At 34.4% G+C, this 25,021-nt stretch overlaps 2 protein-coding genes across 13 annotated transcripts in view; both read right to left on the reverse strand.

The window, feature by feature from the left end:
- LOC124178736 (ankyrin repeat domain-containing protein 12-like) overlaps positions 1-14,764 on the reverse strand; it is a 46,800-nt gene extending 32,036 nt beyond the window's left edge. Inside the window, exons 1-2 of one of the 2 annotated variants that reach the window (XM_046562318.1) lie at positions 14,328-14,764; positions 13,146-13,331 (exon numbers count right to left, since the gene is read on the reverse strand). In XM_046562318.1, the coding sequence (XP_046418274.1) occupies positions 13,146-13,331; positions 14,328-14,445 (304 nt within the window). In that variant the 5' untranslated portion in view covers positions 14,446-14,764. Of the gene's footprint in view, positions 1-11,449; positions 11,475-13,145; positions 13,332-14,327 lie in introns of those variants that run through there. The other variant, XM_046562319.1, reaches the window with a different exon arrangement.
- Positions 14,765-15,116: 352 nt separating this feature from the next.
- The window catches only part of LOC124177310, a 127,083-nt gene continuing 117,178 nt past the window's right edge, over positions 15,117-25,021 (reverse strand). For 9 of the 11 annotated variants that reach the window (XM_046559514.1, XM_046559517.1, XM_046559509.1 and 6 more), the window contains 4 exons: positions 23,515-23,653; positions 21,615-21,737; positions 21,065-21,421; positions 15,117-20,833 (listed from right to left, as the gene is read on the reverse strand). In XM_046559514.1, the coding sequence (XP_046415470.1) occupies positions 20,787-20,833; positions 21,065-21,421; positions 21,615-21,737; positions 23,515-23,653 (666 nt within the window). In that variant the 3' untranslated portion in view covers positions 15,117-20,786. The remainder of the gene's footprint in view (positions 20,834-21,064; positions 21,422-21,614; positions 21,738-23,514; positions 23,654-25,021) is intronic. The other 2 variants (XM_046559513.1, XM_046559515.1) reach the window with 2 other exon arrangements.

Genomic DNA, 25,021 nt, shown 5'->3' on the forward strand with positions numbered 1-25,021 from the left:
ACGTTTTATTTTTGTAAAATATAACTTGATCTTTTAAGAACATCGTGGAACATCGCAGCCGCACGCATGTGTTCGAAGTGTAAGGGTGAAGAGCGAAATCTTAACCCCCGACAGCCAATGAGGGTTAAAACCCCCCCTCCAAAAATCTTTAGCTCTTAGAGCAGACTGTAAAGATTGAACTTCTTCAACGTTCATTTTTATTTATTTAGTTCAACTTAATTAGTTTCATAATACAACTATTTTATGCGGAATTGTATGAACTTTAATTTAAAAAAATAAAATCTCGCTAGGTTTATTCGAAGCTGAGATATTTGAAATTAATTTTCACTGGATATTTTTTACACTCAGTGAAAATGAATCGGAAGTTAATGAGGGAGAAAAAATTTCAAAATATTTCCAGTAACGTTATTTTTGCCAGAAATAGTAAACATAGATAAAACAATATCCGCACTGTGTGATAAAAACGAATTTGAGAAAATTCAACCAACACAAGCTAAGATTCAAAAATTTGGTATACGGTATGACAATTATATCGTTCAAAATAATAAGACTGCTGTTTTAGGCGCGATTTTAAATTTTTCGGACTCAATTTCTGTGCCACAAAGATTTGTATGTGCAGACTACCTAAAAAAAAGTTGCTAAGAATCATCTTCATTGTGGATGAAAATTGATTTTTGCAAGTACAGTACAACAGATGTTCAAGTTTCTGGCCGAGCAACGAGCAAAAATGAGCCTAAGAGAACATTAGAATCGGATAAAAAAAAAAAAAAAAACGCCCGAGTACAATAATCGCTAACGTTCAATTTGTAAAACATTTTCTAAAATAGTTGATATCTGTGCCTGTGTTTTTCGAATTTCCTCAGATTAATTACTATCACATAGCAGGGATGTTGTTCCGTTCGTCTTCACTGCTATTGGCGTAAACAACACAGCTGGAGGAGTTTAAAACGGTTTTTTCTTTTCGCTCTTCCTAACTTTTGATTCAAACGGTTAGGACGATTCGTCCTTAAACTGAATTGAAAATACGAAGCCGTTCTCTTTAAACGCTACTCGCTTCAGTATACCGCTCAAACGACCATTCCGAATTCTTTATCGAAACTTTACCGAATTCAGTTGTCTTCTCTCTCTCTGGATTTTAGTGAGTGGGGGAAGAGCTGGGGATGGCTGGCTGGCTGGCATGGGGAACCCCCCGGAACTGGCGACTGCGAACAGGTACGTACAGGTGCCCACCACCCCCAACCCCACCCCCGCCCCCATTCCGCCCCAACGTTCATCCCTCTTTCGCCTGACGACTGCTCGGCAGTGACGGCTTTGCAGACTGCACCTGGCGCCCGGATTGATCACAAATACACGACGACGATTTTTCGAATATTTATTGTTTGACACATTATTATTCGATAAAAAGTTCATTTCAACTGACTAAAATTTCTTAAAATCTAACAAATTTTCACATTGATCTGATATCGTTAAACAAACGTTACTTTAATTTAAATTAATATCTTTTTTACCCTATACTTTACCTGTTTAACATAAACTTAACGGTTTCCTGTTTTATTAATCGTTAATCGTGACTCGTTAGTTTTATATACCTACCAGATAAGTTCCAAGAATGTTTGATTTTTTTTTTTTTTTTTTAGGATAAATTCAATCATTGTAATTGAATGTATGGAATATTTTTCCAAATTAAATAGAATCATTTTATATGATGCGTTTTTCATTCGAAAGAACTTGAGTTTTTGCATTTCGAGACATCAAAGAAATACTTTTATTATATCTATGAAGTATTTTCGCTTGATGTTGAACTAAGAAACTTTCTGTTTCAATAAAATTTCCTGTATTCAGGTGCAAAAAATTTCAGTGTTCCTTTACCTATTTCCAGCAACACCTTGTGTAATGTTGATCAAATAATTACGGATCAAATACGGTGGTTGTATTTTTTTTTTTCCAAATCGAGTATGAACTCTTCGGTATAAATTTATACTAAATTCGAATGGTTGTTTTTAATTTTAATCCTTTTTTTTAGTTTTTCTTATGTTCAAACTTCTGTTTGTCAGCTAAATGAGGTTGTCACATAAAAATTAAAAAGAAAAATCTATTTCCAATGATCTATGCGGATTCATGAATTGAAATAAACAACATTAAAAAGTGATAGAAATTTTACCATCTTCTAGAGTTGTGTATGAATATTGTAGAACATATTTGTTAGATGACTTATACATTTTTCAGATAATCACTATCAGCACAAAGTTGCAACAAACATAATTTTAGCAACATGGATTTGCTCATAAGTGTTATGTTCACATATATTCAAAATTCATATATTTTTCACCGAGATTTACTCTTACTGATCTTATGAAACGCCCTCTTTAATCCTAGGATCCTACACACGGGTACCTCTAACCCTACATAATTCTTACGGCGTGCTAAAATCATTTTTCTTACTTCGTTAAATAGAATTTTTCACGGTGAAAAATTCATATTAGGTTTTTCTCGCACATACTATTCTATTCTTCAGTCTTTCAGTGTTCGAGTGAAAAGAACAAGACCCTTCTACGACAAACAGTCCGTTAGCAGCGTTTGGTTTCGTACAGAAGTGTAAGGCGTTCGCCATTTTTTGCGGCAAACCTGAGCTACGAATTTTTCGTTAAATGGTTAAAAAAACTTTCGGGAAGAATAATTTTTTTACCTTCTCCAAATTGATTAACGTATAGCAATATTAAAGTATAGGCATTAGGGTGTTCTAGCAAAAAATAATTTACCCCTTTAAAAGTTTGCTTGGTCAAAAGAAAGAATCTGTGATCAGTTGAGCGTTCTATTTTATACGGAGGATCGTGCTTTTATTTGATTTTCACATTTTTTGGAAATTGTGAAGAAACACGTTGTGGCACTTCGATTGTTATTTCTCTTTCCTGACATTTATATTCAACCCAAAATTTCACGACGTGGGATCCAATATGGTAGACGAAAATTTGAAATTTGATCGAATACGTTCAAAAAACTCTATGTAGGAGTTTTCGGGGTCGCTGATCGAATTCAGCATATAGAATTTTCAAAATCTAATTTCAGTTTCGTAATCAGCGACCCCAAAAACTTATAAATTATGTAAAATATGTATAAGTTTGGACGTGCGACATTCTCGGAAATGAATTACTCCTTCAACTTTCACGATTTTTCCCAATCAATTTTTTTCTAATAATAATAATTTACATTATATCGCAATAATTACTCTCGAGTATTGAAAACCTGCTAGTATTGTACTGTCAGAAATAATATAAAACAGCAAAGAAATATATTGAAAAGTTTTCTAAATATACAAAAAATTGACGTAAAATAGGTGGTAAGAATACTTACCGCTATGGTTCAAAGGGTTAACCATTGCACTATCATATAACAACGAATGGGATCGATTTCTTTCTTTTTTCATACACGAAAGTGAAGCAAGCTTTGATCTTAGCAACAACATTATTGCTATCCTCACTCACAATCGGTGGTATCGACATTAACACTTGAAGTCACATATTATACCTACGTAAATATGTCAATCCATAGTATAAGTCGAAGAGAAAATTTGAAAATACGGGTAATGCTAGACATGTCCCACTTTTCATGGATCTTGTCGAACGAATCTTACAAAGATGATTTAAAATTCCCCCAACAGAACGCACAGGCCATTTTGGTGGTTTTTTCAGATAATGAAAATCCGGAGGGAAACCCTCACATGTCGTGACGGAGAGAATGCTTGGATAGAAAAGTAAGAATAGTAAAAAAAATATTACATTAACCAAGGATGGCGAAACAAGTGCTTTGATGATTCCAAATGCGAATTCTTCTTCTGGTCAGGGTTTTGTTGAATCAAATGACATTCGTTTAAATTAAAGAAGCACCGTTTTTATCATATTTGGTCACCATATTTGGCAACGTTAACAAATCCTTTGTTTGTACGTATAATCTTTGTGAAAAAGTGGCAATGACGTTGAAGATGATTCAAATTGATGCCGTTCAACTTTGAAACCACGTTCAACGAAGTATGAATCGGCCTTACAGTTGAATCAAAAGTTAGGAAGAGAGAAAGAAAATTCTTTAAAAATCTCCAACAATATTATTTGCGTCAATGATGATAGACCGCGTATGAAATAATATGCCATATTTACGCAAATCTGTTTCCATTGAACCTAGAAATAATTATTTGTCAAATATTTCTAAGGCGATCAGTACAAATAATCTACGGTGAATAAAATAACCCCGAAACATTAGAAAGCGATAAGAAAAACCCAGAGTTCAATCATTTTGAACGCTTTAACTGCAATAACTTTTCTCAAATTGTTGACATTTTAGCTCGCATCGTTCAAAATTGACTGTGATTAATTTTTATCACATGAAACGTATGCTATTAGACTCGTGATCATCGTCATTAAGGCATATAACATTGCTGGAGATTTTTCAAACGGGATTTCCCCAACATGCTGAACTTAGTAACGACGTTGCTACGACGATTCATGTTGAAAGAAAACTATTTGTGTGTTGCGACTTTAGAATTATTTGAAATTCAGCAAAACGTAATAAAGTAAGATACACTCATATCTTTAAATCTAAGTTTCTTTCAAGGCATCGGAAGCTTGAAAATAGTGAATTTCTTTCCAATGTTTGTTACGTCAATCTCGTTTTTCTCGCCTCGCAAATTTTGTGTCCGACGGTCCGGCCAATCCATCCTTAATTCTTTTTGCTTAACCAACGCGGTGACACGGCCCTGTCCTCGAGTATTGATTTCCGTAGAAGCCCGTCTGCCAGACCCCTAAAACCCTGCGCGCCCCCCTTTACCACGAGATATATCCCAATCCCACCTATTGACGGAGCGAACCTTCAGGGTAAATTTGGAAACATGAATCGGCCGTTCACCTCAACTTTTCACCACGTCGATGGTAGTCCTTCGGTAAAATCTTCAAGCCAAATCAATCTCTGCTTCTTTTATTTTACCGCATTGCCTCGAAGTATTTCAACGTCTCAATTTTGCATTGCCACGTATAAAAAGAGAGGTTGGAATTTGGGTGACGATTTTTTCCATGTTACAGCTTTGCTTAGGTATTATCAATCGAAGTGGAAGAACAGATGATTTCTGTTGTATTCGTTGCAAAAACCACGACCTGATACGAATTTTGGATTCAGTGGTACCGAATATCGTTTTCACATAAGTGCCGTTGATATTCTTCACTTAGACGAGATCACCGTATGTGTTTTCAATTTCGCATACAAGATAAACTCTACAAAGCATATGCTAGAATTAGCCGACTCGTTTCTTATGCACCTTTCCTATTCTATCTCCTAATGCTCTGTTTACTACATTCCCATAACAAGCTGAACATATTACGCAAGTGGTACATTTTTTTCGATACGTCACGCCGAGAATTTAAGAATTTGTTAACAAAACACACACAATCTTCCTACACGTAGTTACTTTCCTAGCCCATTCTACTACTTTATCCCGTAATCGTTTGTTATGCTGCAACGTGTTCTATTTCTAACAAAATTGTGTACATCATCTTTCATTTAAGAATTATTGATGCATACTGCGCGTGACTGCTGATGGAAAAACGACTGTTTCATTCGCAATCAGAAAATTTGTAGCTTGGTTTTTGAACAAACAGTTTTTCATGTTCAGAATTACCCGTCTTCCAAATGTATCGAGTAAAAAGTTAACGGAGGTTTGTTATTTCAGTTACACGAAAGAAGTTTATCAATAAATTATAAGTGTAAGGACTGGTCTACAGACATTTGGTTGCAATTATCGCAAAATTTCTACCGTATTCCATTGTCTTTTTTAAATATTTAATTCGCAAGATGACATTTGAATGACATCAGCGAGTAAAATAATTTCGTTACAAGTATTTTCGTAATTTAGGCAAATGAAATTTTAATTACGCGGTTCATCATCTTGAATTTGTAATTTCGAGCATCGTGGATACTTGAAATTATGCAATGAGCGTTAAAAAAAAAAAATCTTTAGGGACAGAAGAATGCAGAAATTTGAGTCGGAAGAAGAGACTACGAAGATTGACTTCGAGATGATTCGCGGAATGTCATTGAGTGTCTTGTTTTTTCTAACCTTCGTTATAAAGCGTGTGTGTTTGAAAATTTCGAATCGCTCTAATACGCTTCGTCAAAAGTGCGTGGTCAGAGGAAAGAAAATAAGGTACGACAGGAAGGGATAATACACGGAGAGGAAAAAAGGGCTCGTGGAAAAGAGAACGCTGCCAGTTCCGTTTGGTTTTCTTGTTTTTTCTCACCGCTGAATGCCCCAATGACGAATTAGCACTCTGCACTCTGACCCTACAAGTGGACATCCCCAAGGATCAAAGAAGAACACCAATGGCTGTACGACTTTAGACGAATAAAACCGGACGAGTTCGATCTTTGCAGCAGCTGTGCTGCCGGTTTCATTTTGAAATTCATTCATCAGCAAGGCTTACAGTTACGGTTACTGTCATAAGGGGAATTCTGCATATTAAAATATCTACTCTCGAAGCGCCGAGTGCTTCATGTTTATAGAAAAAAATTTCGAGAGCCCCAACTCAAAGGGTAGTCTTTCATGTTCTAAGGTTCAATTGTGATGATCGTTTTTGAATTTGTTATATAATATGGATTCTGCAGGGATTGGATATTTGCGTTTATAGATTCTTTGTATTGTTTTACCCAAATTTCGTGTCACGATTTTTTCCACTTTCATCGGATTTAAACTCAAGGATTAAACGAAGCTCGATGTAAATAATTTTTTAATAAAATAAACCGTCATCAAAATGAATAATTGATTGTCAAGATACGAATTCCCAAAATTCATCCACTTTTTCAGTCGCCTGCTCGTGTGTATAATATACCCACTTAATTTCCGATAAAAATTAATCAAATATTGAATAAAGGATTGGTCGACGGTTAATCGACAACGAATTATTTATTTCGATGACGGTTTATTTTATTAAAAAATTATTTAGATCGAGCTTCATTTACATATGTCTGTTTATCAGCATCCATTGATAGAAAGTATTTTTATTGAAAATACCGTCAACTGTTTCGCATGGATATCTCAAAACCAGTTCAAACGATTCAATTCAAATTTAGAGACTGTATTCTTGAATAGTTTATCGTCTTCGTTACGATCCCGCTTCTGTTTAATCACCATACTGTTTTTCTGTTTTTTTTTTCATTCACTCGACTAAAAAAACTCATAATTATTGGACAAAAAATAGAATTTCAACTTCAAACGGCCGCAATTTTATTGAAAAAAAAAGATCGATAGTAGGTCGACACTTATTTATTTATAGGTATGAAAGTGGGGTCGACTCGGGCCTATTATGTAGGTAGAATTTACAATATGGAGAGAGGTGGATGATGGTTTTAGCTGGGACGAACTTATTCACACGCTCGTCGATCGATCCGGTTCACCTATTTCAAAGGTTATGTAAAACCCCCGAACTCTTGGGCGCCGTCAGGAACTCTGGCGTCTGGTATACCGGACAAAAGCAGACTGATGGTGAAGCGATTTGGTGGCAAAGGTCACTCCACTGAAATCATTATCGTACCTATATCGCCGCCCGGCGACGATCAAACCCAAACGTCTAATACGCGTCTAGATGATACTAAGTACCCCAGATCTAGTGCAGTCAAGTCAGTCTTACAATTAAAGTCAACAGTATTCTATTCCTTCGACTCACAGATAGATGGATGTGCCGAACGCCGCACTCTCGACTTTATCTACAAACAAAATTTGTGTAACTGGCGTCTAAAATTTGAAAAAAAAAAAACAGAAATCTGGGATTTCGCGTGATATGTTTTTTTTCTATGGGTTTTTTTTTTTTTTTAGGGAGGAAAAAATTTAAGCAAGAGTTGTGCTTCTCACCGTCCCCTATAAAAAATTGTTAATTAAAAATCACGATGTCTTTATTAGTTTACTTACCCGTCTTTCCAAGACGCGTTAACATTCCCATTCGTTATTTTGTTTTATTTTTATTTTTTCGTCTGCATTGCAAGTAATAGCTACAAACAAGTAGAAAATTTCTATAATAATGACAACATGAATAAAATTGAGTTTCGTCGATTAAAAAATTTGGTAACATAAATCTAATATTTCCGAATACATATAATGGTAATTCGTCCCTACTTGACGGGCTGTAATATACGAAGTTTCGTTTTCATCTTTGTTTTCGGTAACGCTCCGGGCCGTTACTTATTATACATCAAAAGCCTAGTAATGACAGAATATTTAATAGACTTTTGGAATCAAATTTTTTGCTCAGCATTGCACCTAAACCGATTAGAGTAACCCGTGTCAAAACTTCATCGATCCATTCATCGTGTCAACCTGTTAACTTTTTTGTAATATTGTATATTGTACTTTGTTGCGTAATAACTTTTACGACTTCTCACTTTGATAAATTTTTTTCTTAGCCTGATTTTTAAAGAAACCATCAGAAACATATTTGCTACGAAACAGACAACTTTTTTCCAAGTCGAAATCACGATCGGTAAACGAAAGCGTTTGTGAAAGAGAACCTGACAATATGCTGCTTCTATTAATACATGCCTGAATATTAAATACACTTATGTAAGATTTATAACACGATTTCTATAAATCAAATTATTTGCTTTTCAGCTGTTCGTACTTGTAACCCATTTCTCTTGTAACTCGTTTCGTTTTATCTTTGGATTGCTTTACCGATGAATCTCTGCGTTGCTTTGTGATAGAGATTTTCATTCAACGATTCCTCGCCAATGATACAAATGAAACAGCTGCATATCTACTTCTAACGACGATTAGTGTTTTTTCTTGAAATTATTACGCTCTTCGGAAAGACGATTAGTGATCTGTAGAAACTATTTCTGAATGTCCCTTACTTCGGCCGTGACATCTATTTGTTTGCAAGTTAACATTTTATTTCGCTTAAAGCGATACCTTGAAAAATTTTCTTAAAATACAATTCGTTAGTCGGGGCCAAGAAAAACATCTCTTATTTTTCTGTGACCATGTGACAGCAAGGGGCCAGTTAGTACTGCCGCCTAAAAAATTAACTTTCATAGCATTTGGTCCCTAAAATAGGTATGATATTTTTTTTTTTTGAGCAGACGCCAAATTCACACTGTATTTAATAAACAAATTGAGGGTGTGCTCGTCGTAGTCACATGTATCTAAAAAAAAAAACAAAAAAACTATTCGTTCAACCTGTGGGTCGAAAAAATAAAGCTCATATCTAATTTGACTGGATTAATGTATACACGGGGTATTCCATCAGGAGCTCTCAATCAAGGCTGGAAAATAATTTGTTATACCTATTTCAGATTTTTGCACACGAAAGTACTGGTGTGAAAGTACAGTGAGAATAATTTCATTTGCCGTAGTTACTAGAAAATTTTAATTCAATTCGATTATAGTTGTAATATTTATACATTTTTCGGTTATTGCAAGACTAAATTTGATCGTTCAGTTTACGTCTTAAAATTAAATCTACGTCAGAAATTGTTGAAAAAATTTTAGCGCAGGTCTGAAACACTATATTCCGACCTTGATCAAAACTTCGCAGAATACCCCATACACGATTTTACTGTCGGCAAGCTGCCGCGGATGGGTGTCCAAAACAAGATCCACGAAGAATCACGCAGATTTATTAGCACACGCGAAACTTTACGAGGCCGAGCACATATTATAATACATTAATGTATAGCCGACTTTCTTCCCTCCATCAAATATTTGATTATCCGTCTAGCTTACAACATTTATAAATTCATCCTATCTTGAACTTGATGTCTTTTTTCGTATCCCATTTTGTATGCTTTTGGATTCTGTCGGTGATCGATAACTGCGACTGTTACAACGAATTTTGTATTCGTGTTCGATGAGGAAAATAACTTGTGGAATCGTAATTCTTTGAAATTTGATTAAGAAAAAAAAAAGTATAATTTTATGTGGATAAAAATAACTGAAAAATCTGTGGCGGTAAATGTTGAACACTTTGATCTATATTAAAAATCAGTGATCATTTATACATATGTAGTACGATGGTGCGAACGAACAAATTTTTGTACGTTCAATCAAAATTTTTACGGTAGGGATATCAGTAGTCGTTGGAAAAGAAACAAATATGAGATACTGAAGTCCTAAAACTTTTCGAGTTATCTCCAGTAAAAAAAATTATTAGGTATTACGGTTGACAATACAACGTACATACACAAATCCGGACACGCATACAGGTATCTAGACAATAACGATCAAAAATGATTCGCAATTTTTCAACAAGTGGAGATGTAGTATTAACTCGGAATGTTTTTTATCAGGGTGTTAGAGTTAACCTCTTTTTTTCTCATTGTTGGCGGGAAGTTAGGGATAAATCGGTCAGACGACTGTATCAAAAATTGCGAAGAGAATAAAATTTATAAAACTGTTCGGGAACATCATTTTTGTAACACTTGTAGTGGGAAGTTTGACCCCGAGCACCGAAGCGGCCGATTCTCCAACAATGGCCAAAAACTTAGGAAATGTCGTAAAACTTTGAGGTGATGATCATTACCTAACAATTTTCAACATTACTTAAGGGTTTTTGAAGTGTAGGAGAATCGAGCGCTTCACGCGTACTTTTCGGTGCGGGAAGTTGAACTTCCCATGCAGGTGTTGCAAAGTAGTACATTGTGTATCGAGGGTGGAAAAGAGGCGATTTTGATGAGTGTGAAGTTAGCTTTACAAGCGAATCGAGGACGTCCTTTACACGAGTCAAATCCCATTCCGCCCGTGGTCCATGTGATATTTTTTGTACGATCCTTTTGAAACACGTAATTTCATGCGTGTCAAGCAGGCGCAAAGTAGCGCGTTTCAGGGCAATTCGGAAGCGGGCGGAAAAGGACTTTCCACCCGCTAGAGGATCACGTACTTCGCGCGCATAAATCGTAACTTACTATTACGTTAATGAAAGTGAACGTAGATGGAATAACATCTTTACTGTGTGATAAAACCTAATGGTGACTAAATTCGAATAACACAAACCACGATATTAAAATTTGAAATTTGGTTTTGTAATAAGAACGTTAAAAATACTTGAACTTTTGTATTTTTGATAAGATTCTAATGTTTTTTCGACTCGTCTTGTTCATCATAGAGATCTCCAGAGATCGCTCAAGAAAATTTTTACAAATAATTATTTCCAAAGTGTTTAAAAATTGATTTGTGTGAGTACGATACAAGATATGTTCCATAAAAAATTGCATGAGCACGTTGTATTTATACTTTTATATAAAAAAATTTTAAATGCTTTTCAGATAATTTGTGGGGATCTGGTCAGTGAACAAATGAGTGAAAAAACATTAGTTGAATCATTTCGTTATTTAACTACAGTTTAATTATTTTGAACGTTCTAACTAGAAAACTTTTTCTCAAATTACACTGTTGTGTAAAAAAATGAATATTTTTTTTTACCTCTTATCATTATGTGGAATTATAATAGATTTGATGCTCTTGTATCGAAATATAGTAGTAAAAAATATGTATCACGTATACTTTTTATGTAATATTTTTTTAATGAAATGCTATTTTTGCTCACAAGTTATAATCAAAAACGAATGATAGCAACAGTATTTATTTAAAAAAACCTATAAAATTAAACAGTTTAGAAATTAAAATCGTCAGAAAATTTTTCTACTTATATCTATCCAGCATGACACAGAAGCAACCAATAGACAACTTTTTAACGTACTGCGCGACATGAAATCACAACGAGAACTGCGCAGCGCATGCATAGGTGTGAAAACAACGTCAGGCGATATTTTTCTAGTGGCTATGTATGCACAGATGCTATTTGAATAGATTAAAATAGAGTAAATGCGAAAACAAAACACGACAAATTATCAATTTTGAGGAATAAAATAAAAAATCGTATCATGTAATATATACGTGACAGCAAAAAATGAAAAGCAGATATACATAGATTCGGCACATTAAAACCTTCATATCTATAATATTTCTTTTTGACGGAGGATTTCGTTACAGACTTGTGTTATTGATACCTTGTATGGCTTCTATAAACCGAATTCACTCAGATTCATTTTTATCACGTAGGAGGAATGATGTGTTTACGGTACAGACATGAAAACGTAGCTAAACGAAAACTAGGAATTACAATAATTTCGAGAGTTGATATTCGTGAACAGGATTGAGATTACGGTATTACAATAATTTCGCAAGTAAAAGATGCGCTCACGTCGTGCTGCAGTGGCCACGCCAACCGAGGAACGCTCGGCTGAGCACACAGCTGATTGTGTCAGCATCTTTTATTCACGAAATTATTTTAATTCCTAATATTCGTTTCGGGACCTCAATATTGCACGAAAACAGTCTAACGATGGTTCATTTTAGTCCTTATTCTATCCGGAATGGCGGAAGGTATCTCAACTATTCACTTTTTGCCCCTGATATGAGTAACTTTTCTGAATTTCGCTATGAAAGAGCGATGCACCGTCGAAATTTGAACCCTTTCCGTCCATTTGTTTATTTAACATATTAAGAAAAAAAGGTGAGTTTGCTCGGTCGGTAAGGGTAGAACTGTGGCATGACCTTAAGCCGTAACTTTGAAACGCAATTCGAAGTGCGCATTAAAACCAACGAATAAAGACCCAGGGGCGCATGCGTGCAGTGCTCTTATCACCACATGTGATTATTATTATGGCGACATGTGATTCGGCGTTCGCCTAACTGACAGGTCGCCGTAACCTCAATGTCCTCGTGTCGTATTTGTCGACTTTCTCGTGCCTTCGACGTGAAAAATATTACATGGGGTAAAGCACCCGTAAACTGTTTTTCGCTCCATTAATGATTTTAGTACTAGCTTTCGGCTCGCCTTTAGTTGGTATCGAAAACATTATATTTTTCCTAAAAACACATACTTTACGGGGATGCTTCACAAAGTACAATTCCTTCTTTCTCATTGTCACTGGCGCAAATAATATCGCTGGAGATTCGACAAACGGTTTAACCGACTTTTCTGGCTTGCGATTCGGACGCGATCCGCCTGATTCATTCTCAAAAAGTTATACTGTTTGCTGGTTGGCTAAACGAGCAGGATTTTGCAGGGGCAGGAGCAGAAAAGTTAGCGTGTGAAGAACATAAGTTGCCTTACCAGCAAAGTCCTTAGCGTTGGGATCTGCACCTCTTGCAAGAAGGCGTCGTACCTGGGCTTCGTCCCCTCGAATTGCAGCGACGTGCAACGGAGTTTCACCACGTTCGTTTCTACATCGACTTCTTGAGGCTCGGTGCTGCTCACTTGAAGTACTTTGGACGTTTACACTGCTGGGACTGATGCCTCCTAAATCAGACAAAACATAAAGAACAGGGAGCTGTATCACATACAATTGTTTTTATACCTTGTGGTTTGAACAAACGATTATAAAATAGTAACGGAATAGTGCCAATAACATCCGAAATTTGTTTAATGTCATTATTCATTTTTAATTGAATCAGAAATTTCAATCCAAAAAAATTACACAGAAAATTTTTTGTCAATATCATCTTGAAAATTTGTGATTTCATAACTTTGAAGGATAAGATTTTTCTCAATTCAAAGCGCTAATTAAAAAAATATTTCTAAAAACTATAATCCGATATGTTCATATCTAACCGAGGATAATTTTTCAAGTTTTTATTGAGTTAAATATCGTCTTTCACTGTTTACAGTTTCACACAGTTTTCACAGAGCTCATGAGAGAATTTATCACACATGATTTGTAAAGAACTCAATTAGGAACAACATGAGCTATAATTCGTCAGAATACGACGAAGGGTACATGTTCTGGCATTGAAAAGGTGATTCAAACGTGAAATTCAGCTGATATTGTTATCAATGTAATTTTGTTAGACGAAATTTGAGGGTGTCAAACTTTTATAAGTCTGAAAAGATATAGTTTTGTATTAAATATTAAACTAGAGTAACCTCACTCAGGGTATTTGAATGCAGCAAAGAAAATGAAAGGAAAGATTTAAGAATTAAGAAATCGCAATGCTTTGTGCAGAAATCACACCAATCAGACGCGAATTTTTCATACATTATTTTAAACCGAACGGGCGTTTTAATCGGGAGTTGGAGAACTCTCGCCAAAAAAGGTGAGTACGCCCTCTAGTCATATTACGATTGAACATCTGTCTGTCAGAGTTTCCGGGAGTTGGCAAAACTGCGGCAATATCGGAGGCAGAGGAATAATTTAAAATTTCTGTAGGTATGTCGGTTTGATATTCGACGGTCTGTTGACACGGGTCGAATGACGAGTTGTCCCGTTTTGCCCAGCGGGGTATATGCATTTCTTACCCGATTCCTTGTCCTGCGAGGTCATTTGCAGAAGGAGGGCGAGCTGCTGACGCTCTGACATGGGCGCTGGGTGACCACGGAACCCACCGTTACCGCCCCTGGGCCTACCCGCGGGCATTCCGTCCTCATAACTTAAAAAACAATGCTTAAAAATCACGAGAACAACCACTTGTCACACCGTGAACACCTCGGCTAAACGCGGGCTTTGGAACAGAAGTAAACATAACCTAGAAACGGGGAGCAACTTCACGCCACTTTTACTTTGCCAGCGGGCGCCAATACGCCAGATATTCACTGCTTCGTATACTCTGATCGGCCGTTCTCTATATCACGATCACTTGACACAAGTTCCATTCAGATTATATGCTTTTACTGCCATCTAATTCGATTTCACGACGTAGCATGTGCCTTCAAAACGATAATATTTATAACGACAGACGAATGCGTAATATGACGCAATTAGGTTAACCCTCAGGTTGGCATCACTGTACTATTATTGTCGCTCGCGGGAAATTTTTAAACTCTATTCAGCACGCTTGCATTGACAATCTCTTGTACGCGTATCTGCTATTCATCAATTAAACTAGTTAAAAAACGATTTTGTACAGTAAGCACCGTATTGTGTTCTCAATAATGATAGAAGAAATAAAATCGAACCCTTCTAGCGTGTGCCAGCGATCAGATACGGTAAGTTAAAGGTTTTACAATGATTTCAGTAACATGAAAAATTATTTCCAGTCCATCGTAAAAATTATAATTAAACTCTTTGGTCAACTTTTCATCTATACATTGAGAGATAAAATTATTTATATTTAACAGGTTTCTACAGCACACTTCCTTATTTTAAATAACGAGTGAAGTAATTTTTCATTCAAAAGATTGAGTACAACAAATATATTTGAAATTTTTTTGGGTCGAGTGTAGTTCTGTAAATAGCATGAGTTGATATAATGGGAAGTAAAGGAACTTTATTGGAAATGACTTCCGAGGTTATAAGCAATAAGCTTGTAATATTTTCACAAACTGTTTTAATAAAGAAAACGGGTTCACACTTCTTTCGCGGTTTATATCTATAATATTAATATTTATAATATATGTATAATATATATTTATGTACGTGTATACGGTGATTTATGAACAGCGACACACATAATGTATAAAATAAATAAAACGTAACTAAGTAGAAATAATATACGCCGATTTAATGCCAATACGCTGCTACGATTGTTTGAACTATAGGTAATCGTACGGTGTGTATGTATGTACGACAAAGAAGTGTCTGTACAATACATACGTAGGCCGTTTCAGCCAGTATAACTTTATACTCTCGTCCATGTCATGATTTATAATTGCATAACGCAGTGATACTTAGTAATTACGAAAACACATTGTTCAATTATGACCGATTCAACTGCTACCTACAATCAATATTATATAAAATACACAGTAATTATTTTAATTCAAACAGACCGAATACATATACGTTCAGTTTTAATTGACATTTCCAATACTGCGGATTGTGCGCAATTATTTTTTTTCATACTTTTTTTCTGGTTGTTTTTAGTATCTGTCAAAATTGAAGATCAGAAGCGACAAAGATTTTCTCAAAGATTTCGCCGGTAAACCGAAAAACATCACACAAGCTATTATGTAAACATTATGATTTAATGACCATCAATCATTTCATCCCAAATTATCCACAATATTTTATATCAACAGCTGTTACTTTCAAGCTACATGAAGTCACACGTACCTGATTATGTTTAAAAATGTTACACTAATAATCACAAGAATAGTCATGATGGTGATGATGATGATAATGCTAATAATAATAATAATAATAATAACAACAATAACAACAATAATAACATGATACACACATGGTAAAACGTTTTTTTAATATTATCTTATTATTATTTTATCATCTTTTAGTTGTTTGGATAGAAAATGGTATATTACAAGTACACAGTACCAATAGATTAGCAGAGAGTTCCGGTTACTCGAGAGTTTTAAATAAGTTCGATTTTAATCGAAACGCTACACCTGCCTTAGAAGTTAATTATAGCAGATTACTGTTGGATAAGAGTCTTAAATTGTTCATATAGCGTTTACTTATAGAATAAAGAATTCGTATCTGTTATTACAGCACACTTATCAATAATCATTTACTGGTTAGTCCCGCCTTTTTTGGTCTGTTTGTGTATTATTTCGCAAACTTTCCGACAGCAAATGATAGACTAATTTTTTTCCCCCCTTCATTTTACTTCTTTTATAAATCGCTGTACGAATTCGAAAGACTAGGAGCCTTAGTCTAGGTAACACGTTAACGGTAAATATCAGAGTACATATCTACACATACTTCCTTGTTTTACGGTGAAACCATACATACAACTGTAAATGGAGTTTAATCGTGAACGTGCTTTCCACCCAAGGCACGGAAGTATTACTACCAAGGTGAAAACAAGATGTGGCATGAATTTATTCGGTAGTCGCCAAAAACAAGTAATGAAGAGGGCACTAAGGCAATAATGTTAAACTCGGACAAGTCGTATCTTTGACCATGCGTGGAGGGTACGTATGTTTAATAACCAATTCTACGATTGTTATGATATTGATATCAGATGCTACCTATTGAGTTGAAAGATTAACTCAGTATTTGAGTATGTCTTAAAACAATAGCAGGATAATTGATTATCAACATCAAATTAGAGGGCTCAAGTTTTGGTGATAGTTTATGAAGATTGACTATCTTCTTGAGAAATGTACGTTCATAAATATACTACGTCGACAGACACACGCTCACAACTCACACACACAATGTTATCATATTTTTTAAATTCATGTTTTCATTCTTGCTTATCAGATAATTATTTTTTTTCTTTACTTTCTGGCTGTTTGAATAGAGTTTACTATAAATTTCCACGTCGATAATAATAAAGATAATAATAATGAAGGCGGAATAGTATAAAAATCAATATTGTACCGTAAACAAAACAACACAGACGCATAAATGCCAAATTTACCTGATCGAATCTTGTGCAGAGAAGCAAAGATTGGAGTAACATGGTATAATGCTCTCAACCGGTTTTAATCATTACGTTACGAAACAGTGGCTTGTCGACTGTTGGCTAGCTGGTTTGAAAAATGTAACGGATCAAGCTTTTTGCTTTGCTATATTTTCATAATATTGCGTGTATAGATTTTTGTATTAGATAATTATTCGCAAATTGAATATTCATTATGTTTACAGCGAAGTTGAAATAGAAATGATTAAATACGAGTGGACCAATCAGATGAGAGATTGAAGAAAAAGTATTCTCCGTGCTCTTCGAAGCTTGCATGTCATTGGCTACCTCTAGCTAACGTGCAATATATGAATCTAGTCGTTGTTACAATAATTGATAAAACTCAGTTGCCTTTCTTTCATGGAACAAATAATAAAAGAGATTGCTCATCAATTACATTGGCTATTAGAATCATTATTTAAAGTTTACAATTGTTGAAATTAATAAGTAAAATTTCTGTGTATGCGCACTAGCTTATGAATTAAAAACAACTCAGTCGTTGTTAGGTTAAATTATTGTAAGCAGCCTAGCCTATAGACTAATTTAAATTTTTTATCAAATTAATTCTAACTATGAAGGCATTATTAGGCGAGCTGTCATAGGTACCTAGATTCACTAAAGCAATAGCATCGTGTGTGTCGGGTAAATTGTTCCTTGATATCATTTGGTTCCTATAGCACTCGATAAAAAATGCCTTAAATAGTTCAATGACTGGCTCAGGTTCTCAACACTTACAACTTGATCACTGTTAACTGACGTAATCAAAAATAATAACGATCCATCCGAAATAATGTGTTTAGTTATCTATAATCCGAGGTTAAAATTATATATTCAACAGTTAAAATAATTTATTAGACCTATTAACGCTTTCGCGATATTTAATGTAAGATTAATGTTGTAATATCTCCATAACATCTAACCCCTCGCATGGAATGTCTGTTAATTTCTAAAACATCGATTTCGGAATTTTTGATAGAAAGTATCGTTTAGGGCTGAGCATATTTTAATTTATGAAGAGTTTATAGTTCAAAGAAATTTTTTATAGGAAATAATTTAATCGGCCTCCTGAATGAGACACGCATTTCAGCCATCCGTTAACAATCACTCATATTTTTCACGTATGACGTGTGAATTACTTTCAATCATCTCATTTTGTGAACACAACGTATGTAATGTATATAATTCAAGTAGTAAAATATATAATATACCTATTTTATATGTAAACATACGTATACAGAGAGGATCTTTTGAAACTTGTACGTTTGCACATGCTGTGCTTAACGAGGGGCTATTCAATCCCGAGTATACTCACCTTTTCCTACAGTGAAACTTCCCGACGACATCTTCGGGACTAAGAATATTGTCCGTTAGTGAGGAGTCTCCGTTATTCAGAACAATATTAACGTGTAAATTGTGCTTCTAGAGATTTTTAGACTGTCCGTTGTAAAAAGAAATCCGTTGTTGGTAGGTGATTGTTAAGAGAAGTTTCACTGTGCCTCATGATAGTTAAGAAGCGAGTATACTTGAGAGTGAATAGCTCCTTGGTTCTCAATTTGCAGCGGTTAATTGAAGATGTGCAATCACTTCGAATAATTCGAAAAGTCCATTTCGAAAGATTCCCATGGTACGAGTGAAATATTAGTATTTTATTGCTTCGCATCTAAGAACGGAAAGCTAAGTGGAAACAAAGAATATTCAACCCTCAATGAACGAAATACAATTTATACAAACGTTTGAAGAGAATAATTATATCTACATCAAGTACAAAGCTGTCGAATATTACTGTTTTTACAATCACAAAACTAAAACGTTATATGAAATTACACATCAGTCACGCATTTAATAATCTTCGTATTGCGAGATGTGATAAGTGTACATTGGCATTATATTATTTAAATAAAAAGAATGGCACTCATTCAGTCGACCACATTATATTTTCCAATAAGTATTAGATTAATTTCTTTTGTAGATTTTGCCGTCCAGAAATAGAATTCCTAGTCATGAGCAAATGTCAATTCAAATTATTTGTTTTGAACAATGTTCTTTTTTTGTTATTAATTTCTAGCTCTACAGCCACAGTTTTGTTTCTACCAGTCTTTTCTCCTTCTCCATACCTAGGCAATTTAATTACTAACAATCGTCATTATGAACCCTGTTTTCATTTCTTTTTATTTTAGGTTTGGTTTTTCTCAACCAATTTTCACTCAATAGCTTGAACCGTAAGCTGAATCGATCTTTGTTTCAAACTTTTATATTATGGCACAAAAAAATTTGGCATAATTTGATTCATCATTCATATCATTCCAGATTAACAAACGGAAGACTTAATTAAAAGGGTTTCGTTCTATGATACTTTCTTCAATTGTTTTGTTTATTCAGCTCAAGCACATTGCTTTTGAATCACGAGCGTAGACTATCCTGGCCTATCTGTAACGAATTTCACTATCTTCATTCACATACGAACATAAGTTACTGATATTATATTAATTGGTACCGCCTTGTCGATAACATTTCACATCATGTTTTAATGAATCAAACAACATAATAATTTGTACTTAAATTGAGTTATTCTTTTTGACAGAATAGAAGAAAGGACATAGTCGTATGAAATATGTTCTTCCTCCTATGCACGTTTTAACCTATGTCTTTCATACATCATAATTTGTAAACATATTTTAAGTTACATTATTTTTATGTATTTATGACATGATTATCATGACATGTGACTAATTTGCATCAATAAAATTAGACGCTAGTATGCCGACAGCTTATTTTCTTTCTATACATTAATCATTGAATGCTATTCGTATAAACAAGATAACAGTGAGCATGTGAAGACAGTATAACTTCTGTGACAAACATTACCCACATAAACAATACGCACAACAAGCGTAATTAATTGCGGAGGTTGTTATTATCTGAATTCATAAATGATTCCATTCAGTCAGTCAAAGTAAATGGAAAATTTCACAGTTCAATTATGATCTGTTTGTCAGACGAAACTATATGTCATGGGCTCGAGACTCTTACCTATTGACTAACCATAGTATTATATAATGTTACGTGTGTATGAATCAATTGCAAGACTTCGATAGACCTTTTTGTTTCTTTTTTCATCATCAATTAGTGACTGGTAATGTCGTTACGTACCGAATAAATGAGTAGAGATGCGAGTAGAGAAGCTACCACACTATCGTAGTATCGACAGTATCCAATATTTCGAATAATTGATCATGTCGAGACACATAACATTTTTTTCAAATACTGATCAACCTGATCATCCATCGCTACTGCTGCTTGAACTGGGCGTCAGTTGTTTTAGTTTATGGCCGACTGATGTTGCCTTTATATTGGGCATTACTGTTGAAGATGGTTCAGGGATATCTGTTCTTTGCTAAAGTCTCCACAGGCTGGATTTTCTCGGCATAGGTACAGATCCTGCTAGACGAATCACATAAATAGATAGTATCATTACAGCAACACAATTATATAGATGAATTTTTCTTATTCTTTCTATCAATTTCATTTTAACGAAATCTATACATTTTTGTCGCATTATTACTATGGTTTGCATTTTTACACATGTTTTATTGTCATTTAATAGAGGGTGCTAAAAAATATTGGAACTATCGATTCCTTTCTTAATTACTAATTACACTTTTTCTTACTAACCAGCATGTGATATGGCTACCATATCGATAGGTAAGGAGCCTCTCCTTTTTGTTGCAGGTTCTGGAATCGATTCTTTCCTGCCAATATCTCTTTTCCATCGAATCCAGGCAGCACTTTCAGCCACATCCATACCGCCAGCAAACATTTCAGGTCCGCCACTGCTTCTTCGACGTAGAACCTTCTTTCGATTTCTTGATTTGCCATTCACACTGTTTCTGTTGTACATCTCACGTCGGAGTTCCGATATGTCGGCAGGTACAGAGCCACGTCTCAGCGACGGCATCCCAGTGATAGGAAGCGGTGCTTCGATTACATGGGTCGAAGCGTTGTTATTGTTGGGACAGTCTGCTTCTTCACCTAGATTCATTTCAAGAGAATTGTGTTATTTCTTTTACATGTGAAGTAATATTTAAGATCACTTTAATCAGGGAAAATAACAACTCTGAGATGTCATGATAAGGATAAATGTGTTTGCACTCGAACGTGGATTTCTGTTTTCTATGTGATTAAACACTTTTAGATGTATGTCAGGAATGGTCAATGGTCTTACACATCGGAAAGAAAACATTGTCCAAAAGGCCATCCAATACAGAGTCTTGCGGTAAACTAGCTCTTCGAGGGGAGGATTCATTTTCTTCTTGCGCACCCAACGCTGATCTGTTGGATCCTCCATCTAAGGTCAAGCAGAGGCAATTTTGTTAGAATGTTAGCTGGTATTAATTGCGGTTGATGAGAAATGTGATATTTAGAGTTTGGTATGCAATATAAAGTCTTGTTAACATGTGAGCACTGAATTGTGGGGATGCTTACTATGTTTTTTATTATCACATGGTGCAATACGAATCTTGTATTGTGTCAGCTCATATCTAGTCCGTATTTTTAGATATGACATTGAAATATATGCTTATGTGATGCAAGACTAGAAAATCACTGTTAAATTCATCGTATATGCATTACAATATTTATATTTATACAGCATACGATTTGATACATTTATATAAATATATTTACATTACTACAACAATGTCGAGGAACATTATCAATAATCAACAGTTTCTATCATTAGCTAGGTGATAATTACTTTTATAACCTCATGCATATTATATGTTGTGTACAATCTAAGTAATGAAAAAAATCTTCACGACTGATCATTAAATAGATAGAATTTTTTGTTTTCTAATGAAGTCGCATGGCTTTTGTCCTAAAATTTTTCCCTATTTTCTCAACTTATCGTCATTTTAATGGCTATATAATAGTATTCAAGCCTATCTAATAATTTATAGTAGCGCTGTTTAAAACTTTCCGGTATGATTAACGACTAGGTTATTAAATCAGATGTATATTAAGTGAAAATTGATGTCAATAGTCGTAAAATATGATATAAAACCCTATCATGATCACATTCGTAAATGCATCTAACAGTAAGAATATCACCTATCGGTCGTTTTGTTGCGTCAGTGAGTAAGAGAGCACGTTGCAAAAATTAAAAAAATTTTCTGAAAATTTCAAGTTTCGACTAATAATAATTTTTATAAGAATTCCATGTACGGTAAAAATCGGATGTTTCTAAACCTCCGCGCGTCATAATTTTCTTCTAAAACATACGCAAATTTCACGGTTATCATAGGAGAATAATAAACCGAAGTTGCTACGTAAATTGTAAGGTGTCCTGTAACCATTTAGTAATGAGCATTACTTGTTATTAAAAATACAAATAATTTAGATAAATGTTGTAAATTGCAATAACGTGATACAGATATAATAATTACTCATGAGATCATAATTTGCACAGGAAATTTTGTTCTTTATGCTATGGAGATGAATGTGGTGAAATTTAAATAAAATAAAAAAAAAAAAGACTTGATAACATCTTTACTTTTGAACGGTACTTGGACTAACACTTGAGAATATATTTAGCACGATAATTTCTGATGGGATGGAACCTGATTATTTTCATAAACATTGTTATTAGTTTACACCGGATTGATATTTTTAGAAAATTGTTGTGATTTCAATAACGTGTCCATTAAAAAATGTAAATCATACTCTTAATACCCAGGATACTCGCGCTGCACAGTAAGTAAAATATGTATTGTTTTGCTGTCTGTCTAACGTTCTTACATTATATTTTTCATTCAAATAAATATCAAGCACATGCATATAAGAGAAAAAAAATATAGAATTCAATTGTATAACAGTAACATGGATGATATGATTACACACTCAAGTCTTTTCAAATTATAGAGGTTGAAAACAATTAATATCTATAGTCTGCATCTCTGTGTATATGTTACAAGAAAATTTATAGTACAGTATGTAGAAGCTATATGAGTAGTATTGTATGTATGCAGGTATTGCTTTGATTGTAACTTAAACACAATATTCAATTCTAGTCAAAAGTTGGTGTATGTGTTTGACATGTAGCCTAGTTTCATACGGTGGTAGCATACTTTGGTGCCTGGTCATATCGGTCGGGACGGAGCCTCGCCTAGAATAACGATCCCCACGTGGTGCTAACGCCAGCATTGAGACGTCATCTAACTTTGACAAAAGGCCAACTGGGGCTGAACTTCGCCTCCTCGCGAGTCCCTGAAATTCCCGCGAAATACGTAAGTTATTATTTTGAATATTCATTAGAATGTAAGAATCTTTTGCTTAGTTGAAGAGGATTGAAAATGCAATTAAAAATTGTGGATTAATCGCTTTCATCATTATGCTTGAATTTTGGTCTACTCAATCGTTGGCTGGTATCATATCGGTATCAACCTTGGGACAATCTCTACTTTATGCCATCTAAGATTCAGAGGTCTTTTCTATGTATCGAAAGCAGTAGCTACAAATATAGAAAGTGATCCTAGAAATATTTTGTTTTTAAACAAAAATTAAAAAAGTAATTTTAGAAGTTTGTAACGTAAATGTAATGACGTAATTATAGGTTGAGCGGTTTTTGATCGACTGGAATTCGATAAACTACAACGAACTAGAACATACGTGTATTTTGCAAACTTGAAATTTTCAAAGTTAGTCTCAAGTTGTAAAATAGTTATTTTGTGTACAATGTTTCATTAGGTTTACATTACCGACTTCAACCTAGTGTTATTTCAAGAAAATTTCTTATCGTAAAGTCTTGACGCTCTCTGCAATTTTACGACACAAGGTTTTGTGTTTAAATCATACCTCAAGGAAAAGTTGGGTGATATCGTTTTAAACACAACTGAATTCCTAACATTTTCATAGTTAATAAGACTATTATATTAGAGACTAATAGATTCTCTAGGAATATCATCGGATTTTTTTTTTTTCATAACACAATATGATTATATACATTGTAAAAAGAATCAACTGGTGCTCTGTTATATAATTTTATGAAGCACGCTTTTTCTGAGTCACTGTGATAAAAAAATTATCTGCAAATAATGAGTTTTGATTAATTAAAATTGGATGAGTTCTGAATTGGATTTTGATTTTGACTTTTAACCCTGCGTGAATAAACAAAGCCTTTATATTCATTTCCTTCTCTTGCCGCTCTATGGAATTAAAAAAAAAGAAATTGTTCAGTTTGATTACTGATCACTAAATGAAAAGAAAACACCTGCATTTGAACCTCGATTCTAAAAGCACTTTACGAGTGAGAATTTCGATATCACGGGTACACAGACTCTTCCCTTCTCATTCTATTTAACGCTTGAGATAAGTATCAAAATCAAATTTATGGTTACCCATTGTTTTCGTTTTGAATCAGACGTCCCTTATGAATTTGGGTAAAAATTTTAAGAGTTTTTATAGTTTTTTTCAATAAATTGTATGCCTGTTACATTTTTGACTTGAGGTTAGAGATGCTCTGAATAGATTTGTTGCTTGACAAGATGGTTAAAAAATAGTAATAGAGATGTTATCTTGTAGGCATTTAAATTTATGAGCCTCATGATCACTGAGTCCGAAAGTAACAGGTATAAA

The sequence above is a fragment of the Neodiprion fabricii genome, chromosome 3 (genome assembly GCF_021155785.1).
Source record: "Neodiprion fabricii isolate iyNeoFabr1 chromosome 3, iyNeoFabr1.1, whole genome shotgun sequence".
Lineage (NCBI taxonomy): Eukaryota > Metazoa > Arthropoda > Insecta > Hymenoptera > Diprionidae > Neodiprion > Neodiprion fabricii.